Here is a 19,856-nt window from a genome sequence, read left to right as displayed (position 1 = left end):
CTCCGCAGCTCACATATGCTTTGGCAGCGAGAGACGTGAACAGCAAGATTCGTACGTACTTCCAACATAATTTCCAGAGTGTAAGGCTCTGTTGGTTCGTATATAATTAACACACTGACACTGACTACTGTTATGTTGGAAATACATTTTCTTAAATCGTTATATAAACGAGATTGCCTCTCTCCTGTTGTTCTCTTTTGTCTTTTATAACACGAGAGGAAAGTGGATTATTGTAACACTTTTTCTCCATGGAACACTCTGCATTCTACAATTTCAAATGAGTGGGGTAGGCGCGCGAACGCATACGCATGCGCAGTAAATACTATATGTCCAAGTACAGGTGAGGTTGAAATAAAGCTACATCTGTTGTTAAATATTATATATATTGTGTTTATTATCACAAAATACAGTATAAATTCGGATATTTCCATTTGAAATTATTATTTTAGTAGGGATTATATTGCGGTAGGATACTAGTGCAGTGAGACCAACAACCAATCACTAGTCATCGACCCACAGGTAGTCAGGTGGGTTTGTTTACATCCACTTTTTTCTAAGGCTGGAAAGAGATTAAAATGGATTTTTAAGCTCTCCTACCAGGAATCGAAACCGGAACCAAGTGTACCAAGGAACCACTAGATTTATAGGAACTGAGCTTCCTAATAGTTCAGAATTAGTAGTGTTACACCTGTAATTAGGGACTAAATAGTGGGTAAGTCAAAGTATGTCAAAGTGTAAGCCCACTAACAATGATTAATTATTTATTTTCATGAGACGTAAAAAGTACACAGATTGACCTGAGATTACTTACATAGACTGATCAACTGAAAGAATATTTTCATGGCATATTATGTGCGATCTACAACACACATTGTAATCTATGATAACTCAACTCTCACTAACATATCAAGGACCACGTCTGCAGTGGTCCACTCGCGCAATTCAAACCGCGTCGTAGGAAATGGAAGCACAAAAACTCTATCATTGACTATCATTGATAACACCCCATAAGAGGAAGATGCTATCTGGAATCGGAGTGGTCATTTTAGCAATTCATGATCTCCCGCCGTTAAATGGTCAATTCACCACTTCGAAAGTCGCTCATTGAGCTAAGCCATGGAAATGTGGTGGTACAGCATCCTGCTGTAAGATTAAATCAGCACTGTCTTCCTCAAATTGTGGTAATAACTTTCGTTGTATCATATCCAGATACTTAGCACGGCAAAGAAGAATGGTTCAAAAACTTTCCGATAGGTCTATGGCTATTCGATGCGTTCGCAACGCGTTTTTATGGCTCAAGCATACGGTACGCTTGGAATACGTTAACCATTGTGAATGACTAATCAAATACGCTGCAAACGCCAAAGCAATAAAACGCGCAAAATTCGTCGGCTTGAGCGTATTTGGTGCGTTTCGGAACAACAAACCGCATGCTGTTTCGAAATCGGTGAAAGATGTCTAAAGGAAGGGAAAAAGGAAAAACGTGTTGCCAAGCAAGGGGATTTTAGCAAGAAACAGCTGCTTGGAAGATGCTTCGTGCAGAGTATTGGAACTCGGCTATTATAAAGTATGTGCGTGTTAACAAAAGAAAATTCATAAAAATACAAGGAAATTCCGAAAAATTAGCTAATCACAGAAAAATCCATGTAACACACCGGTCACATAGAAAAAAGACCTGGAAACCCTAACTAGCTCACAGTATGATTTATAAGTCTGTCGAAAGTAAAATTACTGAGTAGTCATCTAGGCCGCGTTCGCTCCAGGGGGAAACGCATCCTTGATTAGCCATACTCTAACTTTTCTGAAAATTCGTCCTCTTCCACGTACCGTTTCAACCTTACCTTTCACAGAAATGCGTTCTTAAACTTGTCTGTTGGTTTCAGGGGTTATTAACTATAGACGATACGGTTTCATAATGAGATATTTCCTCAACACTGGCCAGACAATTTAGTATGGAATACCGAGTTCTCGACCTAGTCAGGAACATTTTTGAGGATCCCTGGCGTAGGTTGCCCGAAACACTCTGCACTGCTTCTTTCACTAGTAAAACATGTCTATTCGATTTTCCATTACAAGTGCAACCAGTTTCTTCAAATGTGGCATAGCACTTTTTAATTGACTTGTCCGAAGGCGGGTGAACCTCAAATCTTGTACGGTAATGCTGCTGAACAAGCATGACAGACTTATATCAAAACCAGGAATACAGAACACTTTCTGCTGTGTAGTACCGGTAATAGCCATTCTGCTCCCTGCGAATGTACTTTATCCTAATGTAAGCATAAAGTTTGCATGGAATGCCTAAATACATGGAAAAGTCAACACTGTTTTTATATTATAAAAGCTGATTGCAATTTTTGGACGTGAATCTTTTAAGCTGTGAAAGCAGCTTCAGATAAAGATTTTAAAGAAGAAATATGTTCAAAATGATCAAAAATTGACTTTATTCTCTTCTTGTGTATAGAACGTGCAACATAAGTAATCTTTTCATAGGACTTTAACTGAGTAACCTAGTATAAGAAAGAAAATATATATACCATTAGTCCTAAGATCTGCGCCTATATCTCTGGATCCAGTCGTTCTTTCAGAAAAAATGTTCCGGGCGGGGGGGGGCACACGTATTATTTCGGGGGGCACTTCTGGTACTATTTTATTTATTATTATATTATAGATGTATTATTTTGGTCTCGTCCGGGGGCACTCTCAGAGCTCCGGGAGCAACGGCGCCCATCAGGGGGGATGGTGGGGCAATTGCGCCCCCCCCCCTCTAGAGGAAATTGTACTTCGGAAGATCGACAACCCAATAGATTTTTAGAATAGTTATCATAAAATTTGAGACTACATTTGAAATGTTGTATATACTTGCCCCCCTTGGAAACCACAACATGGGCGACCTTGTCCGGGGGGCAGTGTCCCCCAAAAAACATGTCTGGAAGAAACACTGCCTGGGTCTACGTACCCAGGCCAATTTTGATTGTCTACCTCCCCATGATATACGAGGAATGGAGCATATAACTTCGAGTTCTATGCTGGTTTACCATACGTAAATCTTGTGCCATTGCGATTTGCGGTTGCGACTATGTAATTAAGAACCAAAAACTGAGACGTTATTATAATAAAAAGAAAAGAAAAGGGATATTTTACGTTTCGTTTGCAATTTTCTCGGGACACCGGATGACTTTCTGAAAAAAAAAAGAAGAAGAAGAAGAACAATCCTGTTAGAAAGGAGAACGTTTGACGATTCTATTATACATTTGCGTTGGATTTCCATTTGTGTTATCAGCGGAGTAAAGAATAAACCAACTAAAGTGGCAACGTTGAATTATCATCAATTGAAAATCTCCACCAACGAAAGTATTTTTAAAATGACTAACAATTAGAGGTGATCATCGAGCATCGTTTATGCTGATTGTGTTAGTTAAATTTTCATTTTTGTAAACCAACAAAAATAAGCTTCAAGTAAACATTAGGGTTAACACTTTCGGTCCTAAGCCCGAGTCAGACTCGTTTCGTATGTTTATTGTAAAACGCCGGAGCTCGAGTCTAACTCGTTTTATTTTCGTAATAGCCCCTATGTAACTTATTATGGGTTCAGGTCGGTTGTCGACCGTATTAAATACTTACTGACACTCAGTTCTTGGAGAAAAACAGTACTATTCACCTGACATTCAGCGAAGAGTAAACGAACTTCTGCAGGTTGATTATTCTGATCAAATTTCTGCGTTTGACTGCGGCACGTTCGAGAATATAGTGGAATATTTTGTTTCGAAAACTATGTAATTTTACAGAAGTTGTCTTGTTTGAAGCAAGCAAAATGAATATAGAAGAAATATCAAAGATTTTAGAAGAGTACAGTTCAGACCCCATTCAGAAGGTGAAATTGTTGATTTAGATTTAGATCCTGACTTCGAAATTTTAAAAGCAGGTGATTACATGAACAGTGTCATGCGGTGCAAAATCAGCGCCCGGGGCGATAGTATACGACGGCGTCCTTTCCCCCGTACATATGAGTGAAATCGACAGACCAGCCGCGAAGCGTCACCAAGAATGGCGCGAAGTGCAAGAAAATTTTTAAAATTAAACCCTGCTTTTCTTTGATTATGAGCACTTTTTATTACTTTTTCCGTATCCATTTTATATATATATACTGTATATCTTTTCTTATTTTCCTCCCGAATTTTGCGCTCCCTTACTTCGTCGCCCGGGGCCGTCACCCCGCTCGCCCTTCCCTCCACGGCACGATACTGTACATGAGAACACCCATATTAAAATATTTGTATGAGGCCCATCCAGTAAGTAACTTTCCCACACGTCCCATAGCTAGGAAACCGTATGTCGCACAGCGACTGCATTGACGTGAAAAGAATAAGGTCCTAGCTTGGTGCATGCGCCAGCGTAACTTTCATAATGCTTTCAGAAGCGTCGTGCGTGGCAGTGGTTGAACATAGAAGTGATTTCCTATTCCAGCTCCCGACGCTTGTGAAGTGCAACCAGTTATAAAGTTTTTGAATGCACAGCGCATAGCGCCGATTGAAATCCATCATCAAATGTGCCAGGTCTATGGAACTAACATCATGAGCAAGCAAATGGTGCGTTGCTGGTGTAGACTGTGAATGATAAGGAGCGCAATGAGAGGTCAACCGTCATCACAGACGACCTTGTGGACCTTGTTCGGGAAAGCATCATGCAGAATCATCACTTTACAATAGCGGAACAAAGCGGTCAGTTCCCGCAGATTTCCCACTCCTTATTAGGCGTGCTATACACTATAGGATAGATCCTAGGAAATCTCTTACGATTTGTCCTAGAGTCAAAATCTCAACGTGTATGGCATCAGATCGCATGTCATTTCCTGTGTTCTGAACGATCCTATGAGATTTCTCTTGTTTAGAGCACGCTCTATTTCGGAAAGAAAATTCGTAAGATTTCGATTTAAGCGACATCAGGTAAGAGAAAGTGAAAACAAAACAAGTGAAAACACAACTGATGAGGAATCGTCTAATCGTACAGGTTAACTTTAGGTGTACCACTCGAAATAATTGTTGAAAAATTATAATTTATCACTGTTTCCTAAATGATTTACGTTGACCGACATGAAAATTATTCACATAGCATAAATAAAATCCCTCAAGAGAACCATCAAAAGCAATTGATGATAAACTACAATTCTTTTACGATTTACGTACAAATACAGGGTGCGGATATATAGCATAAAAACTATAATGCAAAAAACGCAAACCAAGTTATGCTAGGTGGCCTCTGCAAAGTACGAATGCTATCTAACAGTCAGGGCAGGGCGAAGCCGGGGACCCAAGGTCAGTCAGAGGGTGCAAGCGAAGGAAGCAGGCGCGTCAGCTAATATAGTGAAAACAAGTGGGTTTCGGCAACGATACGAGTTTGAATAGTAATTGTCATGGTATCGTGGTGGTAGCGCTGCACTTGTAAACATAAATTATAGCTTCTGTAAACTATACAGAAATAAACCGGTGGTGGAAAATAGTATCACCGGTCATCTTTCATATGCATTCACTTAGGTAAATGTTTCGCAGAAGGGTCCGAAATAGGCAAAACATACAAAATTTACAGGACAAATGGAAGATACAAGTACTTGGATCTAACCAAATCTAACCTAATGAAATTAACTAACTTAAACTAACCTAATATTAATAGAAGTAAGCGAAATTCTATCACTTTTTGAAAATTAGCTGGAGCCATATACTAATATAATCTAACGTAACATAACCGTAACTAACCTGAACCAGCCTAAACTAAACTAATGTAAATAGAAACTACCGAAATTGTAACATTTCTTAGAAAAATTAGCTGGACCCTTTCTGCTAAACATTGTCTCTCACCTATTTTATCGGTCGTTAAAACATTTATAATAATTTTACACTAGTAACCCTACAATTGTATACATAAAATACAGCTGTATTACTTTGTATTTAATTCTGTTGTTTGCAGAAATTTGATCCTTATAAATATATCTTTTCATGCAAAGGATTAAATTTTATTTGTAAATCTTCTAACATGTGGTGCACCAAAAGTATACAGCACCCTTCTGACATTTATCTTCTTTTTTAGAGGTATCCAATTTAACAATATAACGTCTGTTATTAATATCAGTGGGATGTGCAGTATGGTTAGCATAGTAATTCTTCAATTTTGTACTTTTATTAAATAGAACTATTTCACAATGTTGATACACGTCATTCGGTCAGACAGGAAAACTCTTCACGTGTATGGCACAAAAAGGGTAGGATTTCCTACAAGATATGTCATAACATTTTTCCGAAGATAAATCCTAAGACATTTCCTAGGATTGATCTCGTGGTGTATAGCGCGCCTTATACACCATTGTCACTGCTCGCACTTCACACGCAGCAGCAGTATAAAGGCGGATTTTCATGCCCGCGTTAGAACGGAAGCATCACATGTAGCGTATTCACCGTAAATTATTTTCGTTTTCATACATCCATGCGTGTATTGCGCCAAATTACTACTCCCTAGCTAATGCGCATGCGTAAAATAGAAAGTTTGCGACTTTAGTTTGTGATAAGGGATTCCCGAAGGAGAGCTATCGTTTTAGCTGGAATATATTATATTTCAAAACGCCGCCGTCGGAAGTATGTTAGGAAAATGTGGTGGGTTCACCCCATTTTCCAGCTTCGACGAGAATACGGAATATACAGGAACCTAAAAATATTTATAAATCATACTAAAGCATGTTTCAAATTACATTGCTTTTATTTTATATAGGAATTGATAATTTGTACATACCAGTTATTGTATGAACTATCTATTGTTCCCGGTAATACAACTAATTAACTACACAAATATAAAAGTACTAACCATCGATACCAATATTCTCAGCAATTTGATGTCATGTTTTTGTCCTTAATACTGAATCCTTGTATTTCGGATGCTTAAGGTTGTACAAAATTTCGTTTTCTCTTTCTTGTTCTACAAGCAGTTCTTCAAACGTTGTTCTTACCTCCGCCATGTTAGTCAGTGAATACAATAGTGTACGCGCGCTACTTTCGTCAGAATTGAACAAATTTCTACTCTGACGCGAGTGTAGCGCGCCATCTCCGATGCGTGATTTCATTGGCTGTTTAGCACAATCGCTCGCAACTCACGGAGGTAAAGGACACATGAAAATCCGCCTTTATTTTTCTAATGCAAGTTTTTTTTTTTTTTTTTCGTTTGTTCAAAAAGTATATATTTCAAACAGCAGTGTAGCGAACTACCCCCTTCTTACGTCACCAAATTATATATTCATAATAAAATCTAAAGTCCAAAAACTTGTTTGCAATATTTTTAGTGCGTCTATTATTATTTAGCAATGTGTTACAATTTTTTTTAATGGCCTAAAAACTCCAGGATACTGAAATAGACAAGGTCAGACGAGACGAGGATCGAACGTGTTAAACTAATGGCGGGTCTTGAGAGAAGTTAAACGGTAAAAATAAAAATAACGATGCATGTCCCTTCCCTTGTTGAAGTTCTCTATACGATACTGTCCTAGATTCGGATTAGGATTAGGATTTAGATTTCTGCGCTTTCGGCATCTAAGGCCATTTAGCCCGTCACGTTTTGAGGGATGACGTCCCTCGGCGAGCACACCATCTGGGGAAAGGGAAGGAAGAAAGGATTGGGGGAGGAAGGAATCGGCCTGGTACCTATAAATTAGGTACCACCCTGGCATTTTCCTGGTGGGAATGAGGAAATCCCAGGGAAACCTCATTCAGGGTAGCTGGCCTGAAAAAGCGTTTGACACTTTTTCGACCGAGTAGCCCCACCGGGAATCGACCCCGGGACCGCTCGCACCTAGATTCGGAATTCCAACTTTAGTTATTTTTTTCTTTGTTGTTGGGAATTCCAAACTTCCATGTAAGGCTTCTATACACTACGAGATAAATTCTAGGAAATATCTTAGGATTTATCTTCAGAAAAATGTTATGACATATCTTGTAGGAAATCCTGCCGTTTTGTGCCATACACGTGAGAAGTTTTCCTGTCTGACCGAATAACGTTTTTCAATATTATGAAATAGTTCTATTTAATAAAAGTACAAGATTAATGAATTCCTATGCTAACTACACTGCACATCCTACTAATATTAATACCAGACGCTATATTGTTAAATTGGATACCTATAAAATAAAAGCATAAAAATCAGAAGGGTGATGATGTACTTTTGGGCACCACATTTTAGAAGATTTGTAGGTAAAATTCAATACTTTGCTTCAAAAGACATATTTATAAAGAACAAATTTCAGCAAGCGATAGAATTAAATACAAAGTAATACACCTATTTTTTACGTTTAAACTATAGGTTTATGAGTGTAAAATCATTATAAGTGTTTTACTACGAATAAAATAAGTGAAGGACAATGTTTAGCAAAAGGGGTCCAGCTATTTTTTCTAAGAAGTATTACAATTTCGGTAGTTTCTGTTCACATTAGTTTAGTTTAGGTTAGTTACGGTTTGGTTAGGTTAGGTTAGATTATATTAGTATAGGGATACAGCACACTTTTCAAAAAATGATAGAATTTCCATTTTTCTATTAATATTAGGTTAGTTTAATTTCATTAGGTTAGATTTGGTTAGGCTGTGTTAGGTCTAAGTACTTGCATTTTCTATTTCTCCTATAAATCTTGTATTTTTTTACTTTCTTCTGGACCTATTCAGTGAAACATTTACCTAACTGAGTGTATATAAAAGATGACCGGTGATACTATTTTCCACCACCGGTGTATTTCTGCACAGTTTACAAAAGCTGTACCGTAATTTATGTTTACAAGTGCAGCGCTACTAGCATGATACCATGACAAATGCTATTCAAACTCGTATCATTGCCAAAACCCACTCGTTTTCACCAGTGGCGGATCAAAATAAGAAAATAAAACTTTCTTATTTTATATATATATATATATATATATAAACCAATCCCAGAGTTTGGACCTCTTAAAATTAGCAGTATTCCAACCCACCGCCCCCCCCCAGAAGTCCGTTCTGGATCCGCCCCTGGTTTTCACTATCTTCGCTGACCCGCCTGCTTCCTTCGGACGCACCCCCTCGCTATCGCTCGGGCTCCCGCTTCGCCCTGCGCTGACTCGGTCAGATAGCATTCGTGCTTTTCAGTGGTCACCAAGCACAGATTGGTTTGTGTTTTTGCACTATAGTTTTTATACTATACATCCAAACGCCGTATTTATAGGCAAATCGTAAAAGAATTGTAGTTTTTTAATAATTGCTTTTGATGTTCCCCTTGAATTTTGCCTATATCGTAAAATATTTTCACGTTAGATAATTTCATGTCGCTGAGCGCAAATCATTTAGGAAATAATAAGGAAACTAGTGACAAATTATAATTTTTCAACAATTTTTTTCCAGTGGTGAAACAAAAGTAAACATGCGCGATCAGAAGATAAATTAGCAAAACATACCGCATCAGTTGTTTGTTTTCACTTTCTTTCACTGATGTCGCTTAAATCGAAATCTTACGAATTTTCGAAATAAAGTGTGCTCTAAACAAGAGAAATCTCATAGGATCGTTCAGAACACAGGAAATGACATGCGATCTGATGGCATACACGTTGAGATTTTGACTCTAGGACAAATCGTAAGATATTTCCTAGGATCTATCCTATAGTGTATAGTTTGCCTAACTTTCGATCATGTCTGTGCTTATTCGACAAATGGAATTGTTCTCTCTTTTCTTTCCGTGACAGGGACAAATAGCCTCATTGCTCCCTGCTGGCGTCCATATTAAAGTATGATCACTCATTTACTTGCTTTTATTTTCTGCAATCGCTTCACAGCAGGCCCGCAACCAGAGGGGGGCTAGGGGGCCTGGCCCCCTGAAGTTTTTGTGGCCCCTCCAGACCTCAATAGAAAATGCTACTATTTAGCTATACAAAAAATGTAGAGAATTGTTAATGACTTGACCCCCCCCAAACATATTCATGCCCTCCCCAAACCACTTAGCTGTTTTCGGACCTGCTTCATAGCACTTTTAAACAAGTTTCACATAGGCTACGTCTTGTAATATGTTTTTTAGAAATCGTAAAATATCGTGAAGCAGGTTTACTTTTGGCGCATCACTCGAAATAATTGTTGAAAGAAATATAGTTCTTTCACTAATCTCCTTCTTACTGCACCCTAAAAGATTGACGGTGAGTAACATGAAAATATCTCACATGGCATAGATAAAATTCAGGAAAGCCACAAGAAGTATTTGTTGAAAAATTAGAATTATTTTACGATTTGCTTGTAAATATGGCTTCCGAATGTATGGCATAAAAACTACAGTGCCAAAAACACAAACCAGCCTGTGCTGCGTGATCACTAAAAAGCACAAATGCAATCTAACCGAGTCAGAGCCGGGCGAAGCTGGTAAGCCCGCGTGTTAGCGCGGGGATGCGTCCGAAGGAAGCAGGTGAAGCAGGTGCTTCAACGATAGTGAGGACACGTATAAGCGAGGGTAACGAAAAGTGGGTTCTGGCAATGATATGTGTTTCAATAGCACTTGTCATTGTTTCATACTAGTAACACTCCACATGTAATACAGCTTCTATACACTGTGCAGAAATACACTGTCGGTGGAAAATAGGATCTAATAGAAAAATTAAATTAAATCTTTGAGTTTTACGTCCCACGTTTATGCCGGTTAGGCTGAAGGAGACGGTGATGATGAATAATGAATGAAATAGTGGAATGAAGAAAGTGGGATGAAACGGGAGAACCCCGAGAAAACCCACGCACACGGTGTTTATCCACCACAAAGTTCACTTGGCAGGGGGCAGGGATCGAACCCGGGACCTCAAGCACCAGAGGTGAACGCTCTACCACTGAGCCACCGCGGCTCCCTAGGATCTAATAGAGTCATCTTTCATATGCACTCACTTATTTTATCCATCGTAAAGCACTTGTGATGATTTTTTACACTAGTAACTTCACACTTGTAAACCTAAAATACAACTGTATTACTTTGTATTTAATTCTGTCATCTGCAGAAAATTGTTCTTTATAAATATGTCTTTTCATGCAAAGTATTCAATTTTACCTATAAATCTTCCAAAATGTGGTGCACCAAAACTACACCAACACCTAAGTTGTTTCTAAATACTAGTGCTAATACCTCTAATTTATCATGATTTTAGAGTGCATACAATTGTAAAATATTTGATCTTGAAAAGTTTCACACTAGTATTACAGTATAGTAGTTTTGAGAATTAGGTTTAAATATGCCATACGTGGAAACACATTTACAACCTTGTAGTTAATATCGCTGGCGTCTCTGGCACGTAAATTTTTTTGAGGGGGACATCAAAGAAAGTGATTTAAATGGTACTACCTAGCCCAACCTGTTTATTCCATTTGTTACCTTTCTGCTTATCTTCACGGATCCCCTAAGGTATATCAAGGAATACGCGACAAAACGTACTAGCGACAAAACGTACCACCGACAAAACGTACCACTTACCCTGAGGCCTGCTTGTGAAGGGTTTTCTTAAAACACTTTAAATAATGACAAGCGACAAAACGTACCACTTGCCTGCAGGGCTACTTGCGAAGAGTCTTCCAATCAGCCATCAAATAATGTCAGGCGACAAAACGTACCACTTGATAGGACGGTATATAAGTATATATATATATATATATATATATATATATATATATATATATATATATATATATATATATATATATATCGGCCAAAATAAGGTTAAAAGTTGAACAGATTGGTGGTGAGAAAAGTACCGATGCAAGACCAAGACTAGGACTAAGGCTAAGACTAAGACCATGCCTGCAAGATTCTCGCAACACCAAGACCATGCCTGCAAGATTCTCGCCAGACCAAGACCAACAAGAATCTTGCATATGCAATATTTGAATATTTGCTGATTTTCATCACACTTTATACAGGCTTTGGACCAGAGACGGATAGGCATTATTAGAGGGGCGCGGGCGCTTTCTCCCACAAGGACCACCACCATCTCAATGTCACAAATCAATTGCACAGTTTTCTTTCTACAGGAAGTCAATAGTATTAACAATTGACAATTAAAACCTGATATTCTTTGAACAGTATATTATTCTGAATTGTTCAAAATATTATATGAAGTTCAAGGAGAACGTATACTATATTACAAAATTTTTTAGTGTACTAGTTTTTGATGCTACTGTATCTACCACTTTTGCATTCGAAATATTTTTTTAAATAAATCTTTTTCAATAGACATCAACAAAATGTTTTCAAATGTTCCTGAGACATGGTACTTGTTAGCCTATTTTTAATGTATTTCAGTTTATTTCAATTTTGAAAAATTTCTTTCACATGTTACCTGAGTTATGGGCAAAGTCAATAAAAATTTGTATGTTGGAAACCAGGATAAGTATTACTGCACAAATTACAATTCTTCAAAATTAAAAAGCAGCACATTGGACAATTTTGCAACACGTTTTGCATTCGCTTTCCTTGTAAACAAATGTATTTTCTCCTAATTCTGAATCATTTGCACCATCAGCACAGCCATTTTTCCTCGGTTGTCTTCGTCATCAAGACTGACTTTCAAGGATATCCACGTCCCTCAAAAGTCCAAGAAAATACATTTATAGTATCATTGGAAACTTCTTAACTGAAGGTTTTCAGAAATATGTAAGTTTATCGAAAGGCACGTCTGGAAGTTCTGTTACTTGGTTCAAGTGGCTAGGGTCCAAATAATCCATAAAGTACATTGCTTCTTGAATCTTGAAGAAATACTCAAAACTACCATGTCCAATATTGTGTTGAATGCTTCGATGCAGTACCTGGTCATTGGATAGAAGCAGCTTCATCTTCATATTCACAGGAAAAATCTTTGTCCATCTCTGAAGGCGAATTGTCGACAGGTCAATAGAAAAAAAAATCACGTTCTAAGTCTTCAATTTGTTATTGGCCCATTCTGCAAAGCTTAATGCTGCATTCTTAACGGATTCAAAATCATCTCTCTACTCTTTCAGTTTGAACAGAGTAGTCTGCACCATGCGATAGGGCTACACTAGCAGCGCCCTCTATTTGGAGATAGTTTGACAGAGAGGTAGTCACTTGAAATATCTTAAGGAACTTTTCTGCTGTCCGAATTGTTTTAAACTTGAGAAGATCTTTTATATATCCTTTCGCTTTACACCTAGCTTTTGGTTTGATATTTTCTGTAGAAGCAATTTTCCTAATTGTTATGTTCAACTCCATATACAAAGCACTTTTTGGGTTCGAAAAATGACCAAACTTTTTCTGAACAACAGTGTTTTCTACCATCTTGTCTCCGCAATAACTCTAAGACGCCTTTGTTAACATTTGATCTTCCAAATGTACATTCGTTGATAAGACTCACGCATAAATATCGCACAGTCATTCAGCAGAACAATGACACAGAATCAATGCAATTTTTTGTCAGATCACATATGACATGATTGAGTATATGAGCGTAACACCACACGTGTAACTGAGTTTCTTAATAGTTAAGCAGTTAGCGTATGCGCCTTTGTGGTGGGAGACCTGGGTTCGATTACCGGCGGTAGCTCATGTGCTTCGGATTTCCCGTAAATCAGTATGCCCCGTCTCATATGGCCTCGCTGCTAAAAGGGCCGTTAAACTCAAAATCAACTGAATCACACGTGTAACTGATCATAGGTGAATTGAAAAAATCCGAATATTGTCCTTGCATGTTACTTGAGCCATCGGTTGAATTTCAAATACACTTCTTAATATCAAGGTTCAACTTCTGCAGAATTTCCAGCAGTAAACCGCAAAGACACTGGTCTGTGGTAGATATGCATTTTACAATGACAACAATACTTTGTTTAACAACCATTTTAACAACATACCGTAAAACAACAGAGCACTGGCCTGAAACTACTATATCTTGAGTAGTGTCTAATAGAACAGAAAATATTGAAGCTTGAGAGACTTCTTTCGAAATATCTTCTCTGATAAGTGTGTTGATAGCATTCAAAACATAATTCACCGTGTTTAGTAGAAGTTATGCGACCACAATCCTGCTTACTTCCTCGTATATGACTCTTCTCGGTGACCTTATCTAAATTACTTTTAAGCAGAAGATCAAATTTGCTTAAGAGAGGAATAATATCCAAAAAGCTTCCATGATCTATAGCTGTGTCTTTCAGTTTATAGGCTGCTACATTTCCTCTGTAAATGAGCCCTCTTTTACCAATGAGTTTCTGCACTTTGACAACTCGATACATTACCTGTCTGTTCTTCTCAACCTTATATTGCCATTGTTTTACCTGTTCATGGGGAAGTAGTTTCTTAACATGAAGTGGTACGTTTTGTCGCGGATTAAATATCCGAAATGTTTTAATTAGTCCATGACAGGTTGTAATTTATGTAAGTGGTACGTTTTGTCGTGGAATAAATATCAGAAATACTTTAGTTAATCCATGATAGGTTGTCATTTATGACAGGTCGTCAAAAGTGGTACGTTTTGTCGCGAAAATTCAAGTGGTACGTTTTGTCGCTGGTACGTTTTGTCGGGACACCGCTAAGAACTCTGTTATAATCGTTTTACAGCCTGAATATTATATTCCAAATAAATATAATTATCATTATTTATATGTTATTTTGTCGTTAGTAAATAAATTAAATTAGAATAAAATATTGATAATTTTGTATTGCAAAATATTGGGGGGACGCGTCCCCCTCGTCCCCCCACCAGAGACGCCCGTGGTTCATATACTTTGTCCAAAGATTTTTTGTGGTGGGATTACATTTTTCTATATCTGAATTATTGCTTAACTTAAGCTTATGCCGTATGCGTAAATAAGATCTACGGACAATAGTCGTTATTTGCGATATAATACATTTTACCTGTAAATCTTCGAGATGTTGGTAAACCTATTCTTAATCGGTACGGAGAAAGATAGAGTTGAAAAATTTATACGCCAGACCTACGTTTGCAACTAATTTATGCACCATGCCTTCTAAAAACTAAACATCAATGCAATTACATCATAGTTGACGTATCAAATAGATTTCGTCTAAATTCAATAGTACAACTAATCAATTTTGTATTCTTCAACAAAATTAGACGATTGCCTTTATTTAAGACTTTTTCTTAGCTGACTTTACACAATGAATACTTAGATAAAAATTCTGTGCTTGACATTGAAGTGATATATAGAATTCTAAGGTGATCTTTTAAGAACAATTTTGTTTCTTGAAAGTAGTCTAAAATGGGGGACGGAGGTGCTGACGAACATCTATTTTTGCTTGAGTTTCTTGTGGACAAACTCTTTCTTTGCAATGATGCAATAGAAGATATGGAAAGAGGTATGGAAAGAAGTTCAAACATGTATATCACAAAATGTGTTACTTTTCAATGCATGGATTTTCCTTGCATGGAAGTTTGTGAGGATAGTGTTGGAGGCAAAGATAATGCAGATTTCCCACCCGTGCAAGATGAACCAGGAGGGCGAATATTTGGATTTCGCGCAGGTAGATCCTGCTTATTTGCAATGAGTGGCCAAAAATTGGCTGATTCTATGTCAAGTTGTCCTGTTACGATAATAGTGGGTCGCAAAGGAGATCCTAATCTCCTGCCAGACATCATACCAATTGCTCAAAATACTTTACAGTTAAATGGAAGCTTGGCCGCTGTGGTAGAGCAAGTTATGAAAGAACCAACAAAAGTACCCACGTCTCAAACAGTGAAAGATCGTTTTAGTTTGTTTAACAACGAAAATAAGGAAAGAAAGTTGGGTTGGATCGAGGCACTCATTCGATTGTCTTGTTTCGGGAAGTTAATTGTCACACAGTTTCAACTGACGAAGGAAAAGTGTTTCCTGTTTAAAGGGACTGAGGAAGAACCATCAGCTTTCCAGTGCAGAGAGGTCCAAGGGTTACAACCAAAATCGAGTGCTGACGAGGTATCAGAAAAGGAGAAAATCAAGAAATGTGAAGTAATTACAGCAGTTCTTGGAGGTCATGCCTTGACGATCCGAGTGGAAAAAGAACTCAAAACTGATGATGACAGTGAATGTAAATGCGATCAGGATACGGATGAAAGCGACTCTTCGATGGAGTGTCGATGCGAAACAGGTGCAACCGGAAACCAACATATGATAGCAGCGGAGGGAAACGATATAACGTTTGAATTTCCCAAGAAAGGAAAAGGAAGTGCTTTCCCACAATCAAAAGTGACCTGCAGTGGAATTCCATCCGTACAAGTAGACCGAGACAAACTTGACATTAACGAAAGATCTGGAATAGAACCAGGAACCAAGATATACGAGATTTGTCCCAAGGCTCAACAACAAGGCGGTGACGCAAAAGGACCGCCATTTAATCTTCAACTAAACACCGGGGCTTACTCCGTTTCAATGGACCCAAAACACGGAACATCGAAGGGAATATATGTGCAGCCTCAAGATAACAAAGATGTAACGTTCCGGTTGTCGAAAACGTTAGACACACCTAATTCGATTACACACTTCGAACTGGAACTTCGACCGTATAGAGAACCAGCTGAGGAGCCACTCTTGGACAGATTTGTTACCGTTCACGAAGAAATACAATGCACACCGAAAGATTTTGAGGAACCCAAACCAGCAGGAAAAGGAAAAGGAAAAGGAAAAAAGGGCAAGAAGAAGTAACAAGACGTATTGTATGCGTATTCTACGCTTTTTTTTTAAAAAAATATTTGTGTCATTTATAGTTATGTTTTTTTTAAAAATCTAAATTACAGTTATTGATAAAATCAATGTGATAATGTGAGAATATTTTTGATGTTAGTTTTTGTTGTAATGGTTTTTATGTTATTATTATTCTTTAATTTACACGTGAATACATTGATATTGTAGAGCGAAAGGATAGTGTTTTATCTTACCTAAACCGAGTAACATGTAAAATGTACAATTTATCACATACTTAACTAGTTGAAACCAGGAACGTCATTTAGAGGGGGCAATTCCCCCCTCCCAAGAGTTTGAGGAATACATATATTTTAATACAGGGGTACAAATAAGCAACAAAAGTTTACTAGCCCAAGAAAAAAGCTACTAGCCCACATCCCAGTCGTGACTTTTATAGTCTTTACTGTTTCATAACTCGCCCGCACCGATGAACCACTCGCCCCGGGCGAGTGGGCGAGCGGTTATTTGCACCTCTGCTTTAATAGATTGTCTACTAATACAGTAGTACAAGACATGAAAGTCTTATGTCGGTGATGCTCTTGCCCCCCTCAAGCGAAGTCTAAATGACGCCCCTGGTTGAAACTTATGGATAATAGTTTTTTTTTTTTTTTAATGTCCTTAATTGATTTTTGTTACGTGTAACTTAGAAACCAAAGCAGTTAAGCACGTCATAACGTGATATTTCATAAGCTCATATTATATGATAGATCCAGATTTACCATTATGTTAAGTGTAGCTAATCTTCTAATTTCGATCGGTCGAACTCACTTGATTCCTTCTGATTGATTTTTCAGGAAAAAAAGAACGAAAATAACAAAATCAATAGCGTTGACACTGAATTTGAATAATTATTGTTGTTTGCTGTATTAGGTTGGTGCGAATGAAATGTTCGAAGTCTGATGGAAAACTCACCTCAGCAACACAACACAGGGATAGACAAAGGTTACGTCTGACGTCAAAAGCTCAGTAATGCGTATCCAGCAAATTAGGCAATCGAGACACTCAGCAGTGCGTTGTCTGGAAGTGCACAAAAACGAACACTAACTACCAATGAATTTTCTTTATGTGGAGCGCGATGGCTCAGTGGTAGAGCACTTACCTGTGGTGCGTGGGGTTCCTAGTTCTGTCCCCAGCCAAGTAGATCGTGTCTGTGGGTTTTCTCAGGGTACTTCCGTTTCCTCTTACATTTCATTCCACCAATTCTTCCATCATCACTCACTTGCCCTGATTAATTGTCTTCCTTAGCTTTAAGGTAATAACCCTGGGACGTTAAACTTAAAGATTTCATTTTTTTTTACGAATCCAAACTTGGACATTTGTACATCAGTTATATATATATATATATATATATATATATATATATATATATATATATATATATATATATATATATATATATATATAAAGTGGATTTGGATTCGGAATGACGAATGTACGCAACGTTCGTAGTTGGTTTGCCTTTCGTTCTGATGACACAGCATTGCAAAATAGAGGCATAATAGGCACGTCCTCCCCGTGCCCCTGACCAACATCAAATTCAGATGAACTCCTCAACACCATGGAAGTAGACCCTCGGAAAGGTGTTCGTACCATTACAGAGGTGTAAAACATGCGTCATGTACGCAACATTTGTAGTTAGTTTTCCTAATTTCGTTCTGATGACATAGTATTGCAAAATAGGCCCCGTGGCCCTGACCAACACCAAATTCACATGAGCTCCTCAACAACACCATGGAAGCAGACCCTCGGAAAGGTGTTTGTACCATTACAGAGGTGCAAGACATGCGTTATACAACTGTTATCCAGTGGGTCTCTGCAATTGGTAAAGTGCAAAGGTTGAACTAATGGGTTAGATTGACATTACCGATGAAATATGGATCTCCTACGACAATCGTACGTGGTCAGCATAGTATGGGGTCGTGATCAATGTCCACAATGTCACAAAACCATCCTTTTATTCGTAGAAGGTGTTGCTACTGTTATAATGGATTGATCCATTGGGGTTTTCTGCGTAGAAGCGAAAATATTACCGCGAATCTTATAATCCTAAGCTTCATGAAATGCAATCGCAACTTGTTCGCAGACATACATAAAAACATGGTGCCCTCACGTTGCGTCACAATTCTGCCAAAATGCCATTTAAAGAACGCTGAAAAGTCTCCATGAGTTACAGTATGAAATTTTCCCTCACCCATCGTATTCTGACATCTGTGCCTCCGACTACCACCTCTTTCGGTATCTCGATCACTTCTTCGGAGGGAAGATCTTCCCTGATGATTGGGCGGTTCAACGCGTCATTGAGGACTTTTTTTTTGCATCGCAGACTCCAGCCATTTTGTTTTCAATAAAATTCAATCGTTGGGTGAGTGACGTCAAAGTGTACAGTTGCAGACTACCACAAATTTGATTGCTATTGTAATTTCTTTTCTTTTCTTTCATTCATTCTGTTTTTTTTTTTTTTTTTTTTTTTTTTAAGAAAACGACGCACTAAGGGCATTTCATACGCACCAACGAAATACAATGTGCGAGGGTGTATCAAATAGTACTGCCTCCTATGATCATAAAAATGCATCAATGAACATACAAACCTTTTGTATAACAGCAAAAAGTATTACAGACCATAGTCTGTACTGTCCTTCCTGCTTTTAGTCGACATTTAATTTCTTCGTTAATATGATTTTCGTCTGTTAATACTGATCCTAGATATTTGAAACTATCCACTTTATCAAAAGTATTATTTAATATTTTAACGTATCCATAATTTGCTCTATTACGGTCCCGACGCACTTCCATGTATTTAGTTTTCTCTGCATTTACTTCTAAACCCATGTCCCTGCAAGAGTTTAATAAGACCTCTGGATTTCTTTCTATTGTTCTCCTATCATCACCTATTAAATTTAGAACATCAGCATATGCCATAACCTGGTGAATACCGTTCAACTCTAGGCCCTGGTTGCTATCTTTGATTTTCCTTATAGCATATTCCAGAACAAAGTTGAATAATAATGGCGACAACGCATCTTCTTGTTTCAGACCATTTTCGAAGTGAAAGTCGTCAAAAATTTTTCTATCCGGACTTTACTTCGGGATTCATTTAAACATATCTTAATTAATCTAATTAGCTTTTTCGGTATTCCAAGTTCTGTAAGAACGTTGTATAA

At 37.9% G+C, this 19,856-nt stretch overlaps 1 protein-coding gene across 1 annotated transcript; it reads left to right on the top strand.

The window, feature by feature from the left end:
* Positions 1-15,009: 15,009 nt before the first annotated feature.
* Positions 15,010-16,870, top strand: LOC145664007 (uncharacterized). Its single transcript, XM_081730297.1, has one exon. The coding sequence runs from the start codon at positions 15,238-15,240 to the stop codon at positions 16,654-16,656; it is 1,419 nt and encodes a 472-aa protein (XP_081586423.1). The 5' UTR covers positions 15,010-15,237; the 3' UTR covers positions 16,657-16,870.
* The last annotated feature ends 2,986 nt before the right edge of the window (positions 16,871-19,856 follow it).

The sequence above is a fragment of the Thermobia domestica genome, chromosome 11 (assembly GCF_964235325.1).
Source record: "Thermobia domestica chromosome 11, izTheDome1.hap1.1, whole genome shotgun sequence".
NCBI lineage: Eukaryota > Metazoa > Arthropoda > Insecta > Zygentoma > Lepismatidae > Thermobia > Thermobia domestica.
This window is presented reverse-complemented; position numbering and strand designations above follow the sequence as displayed.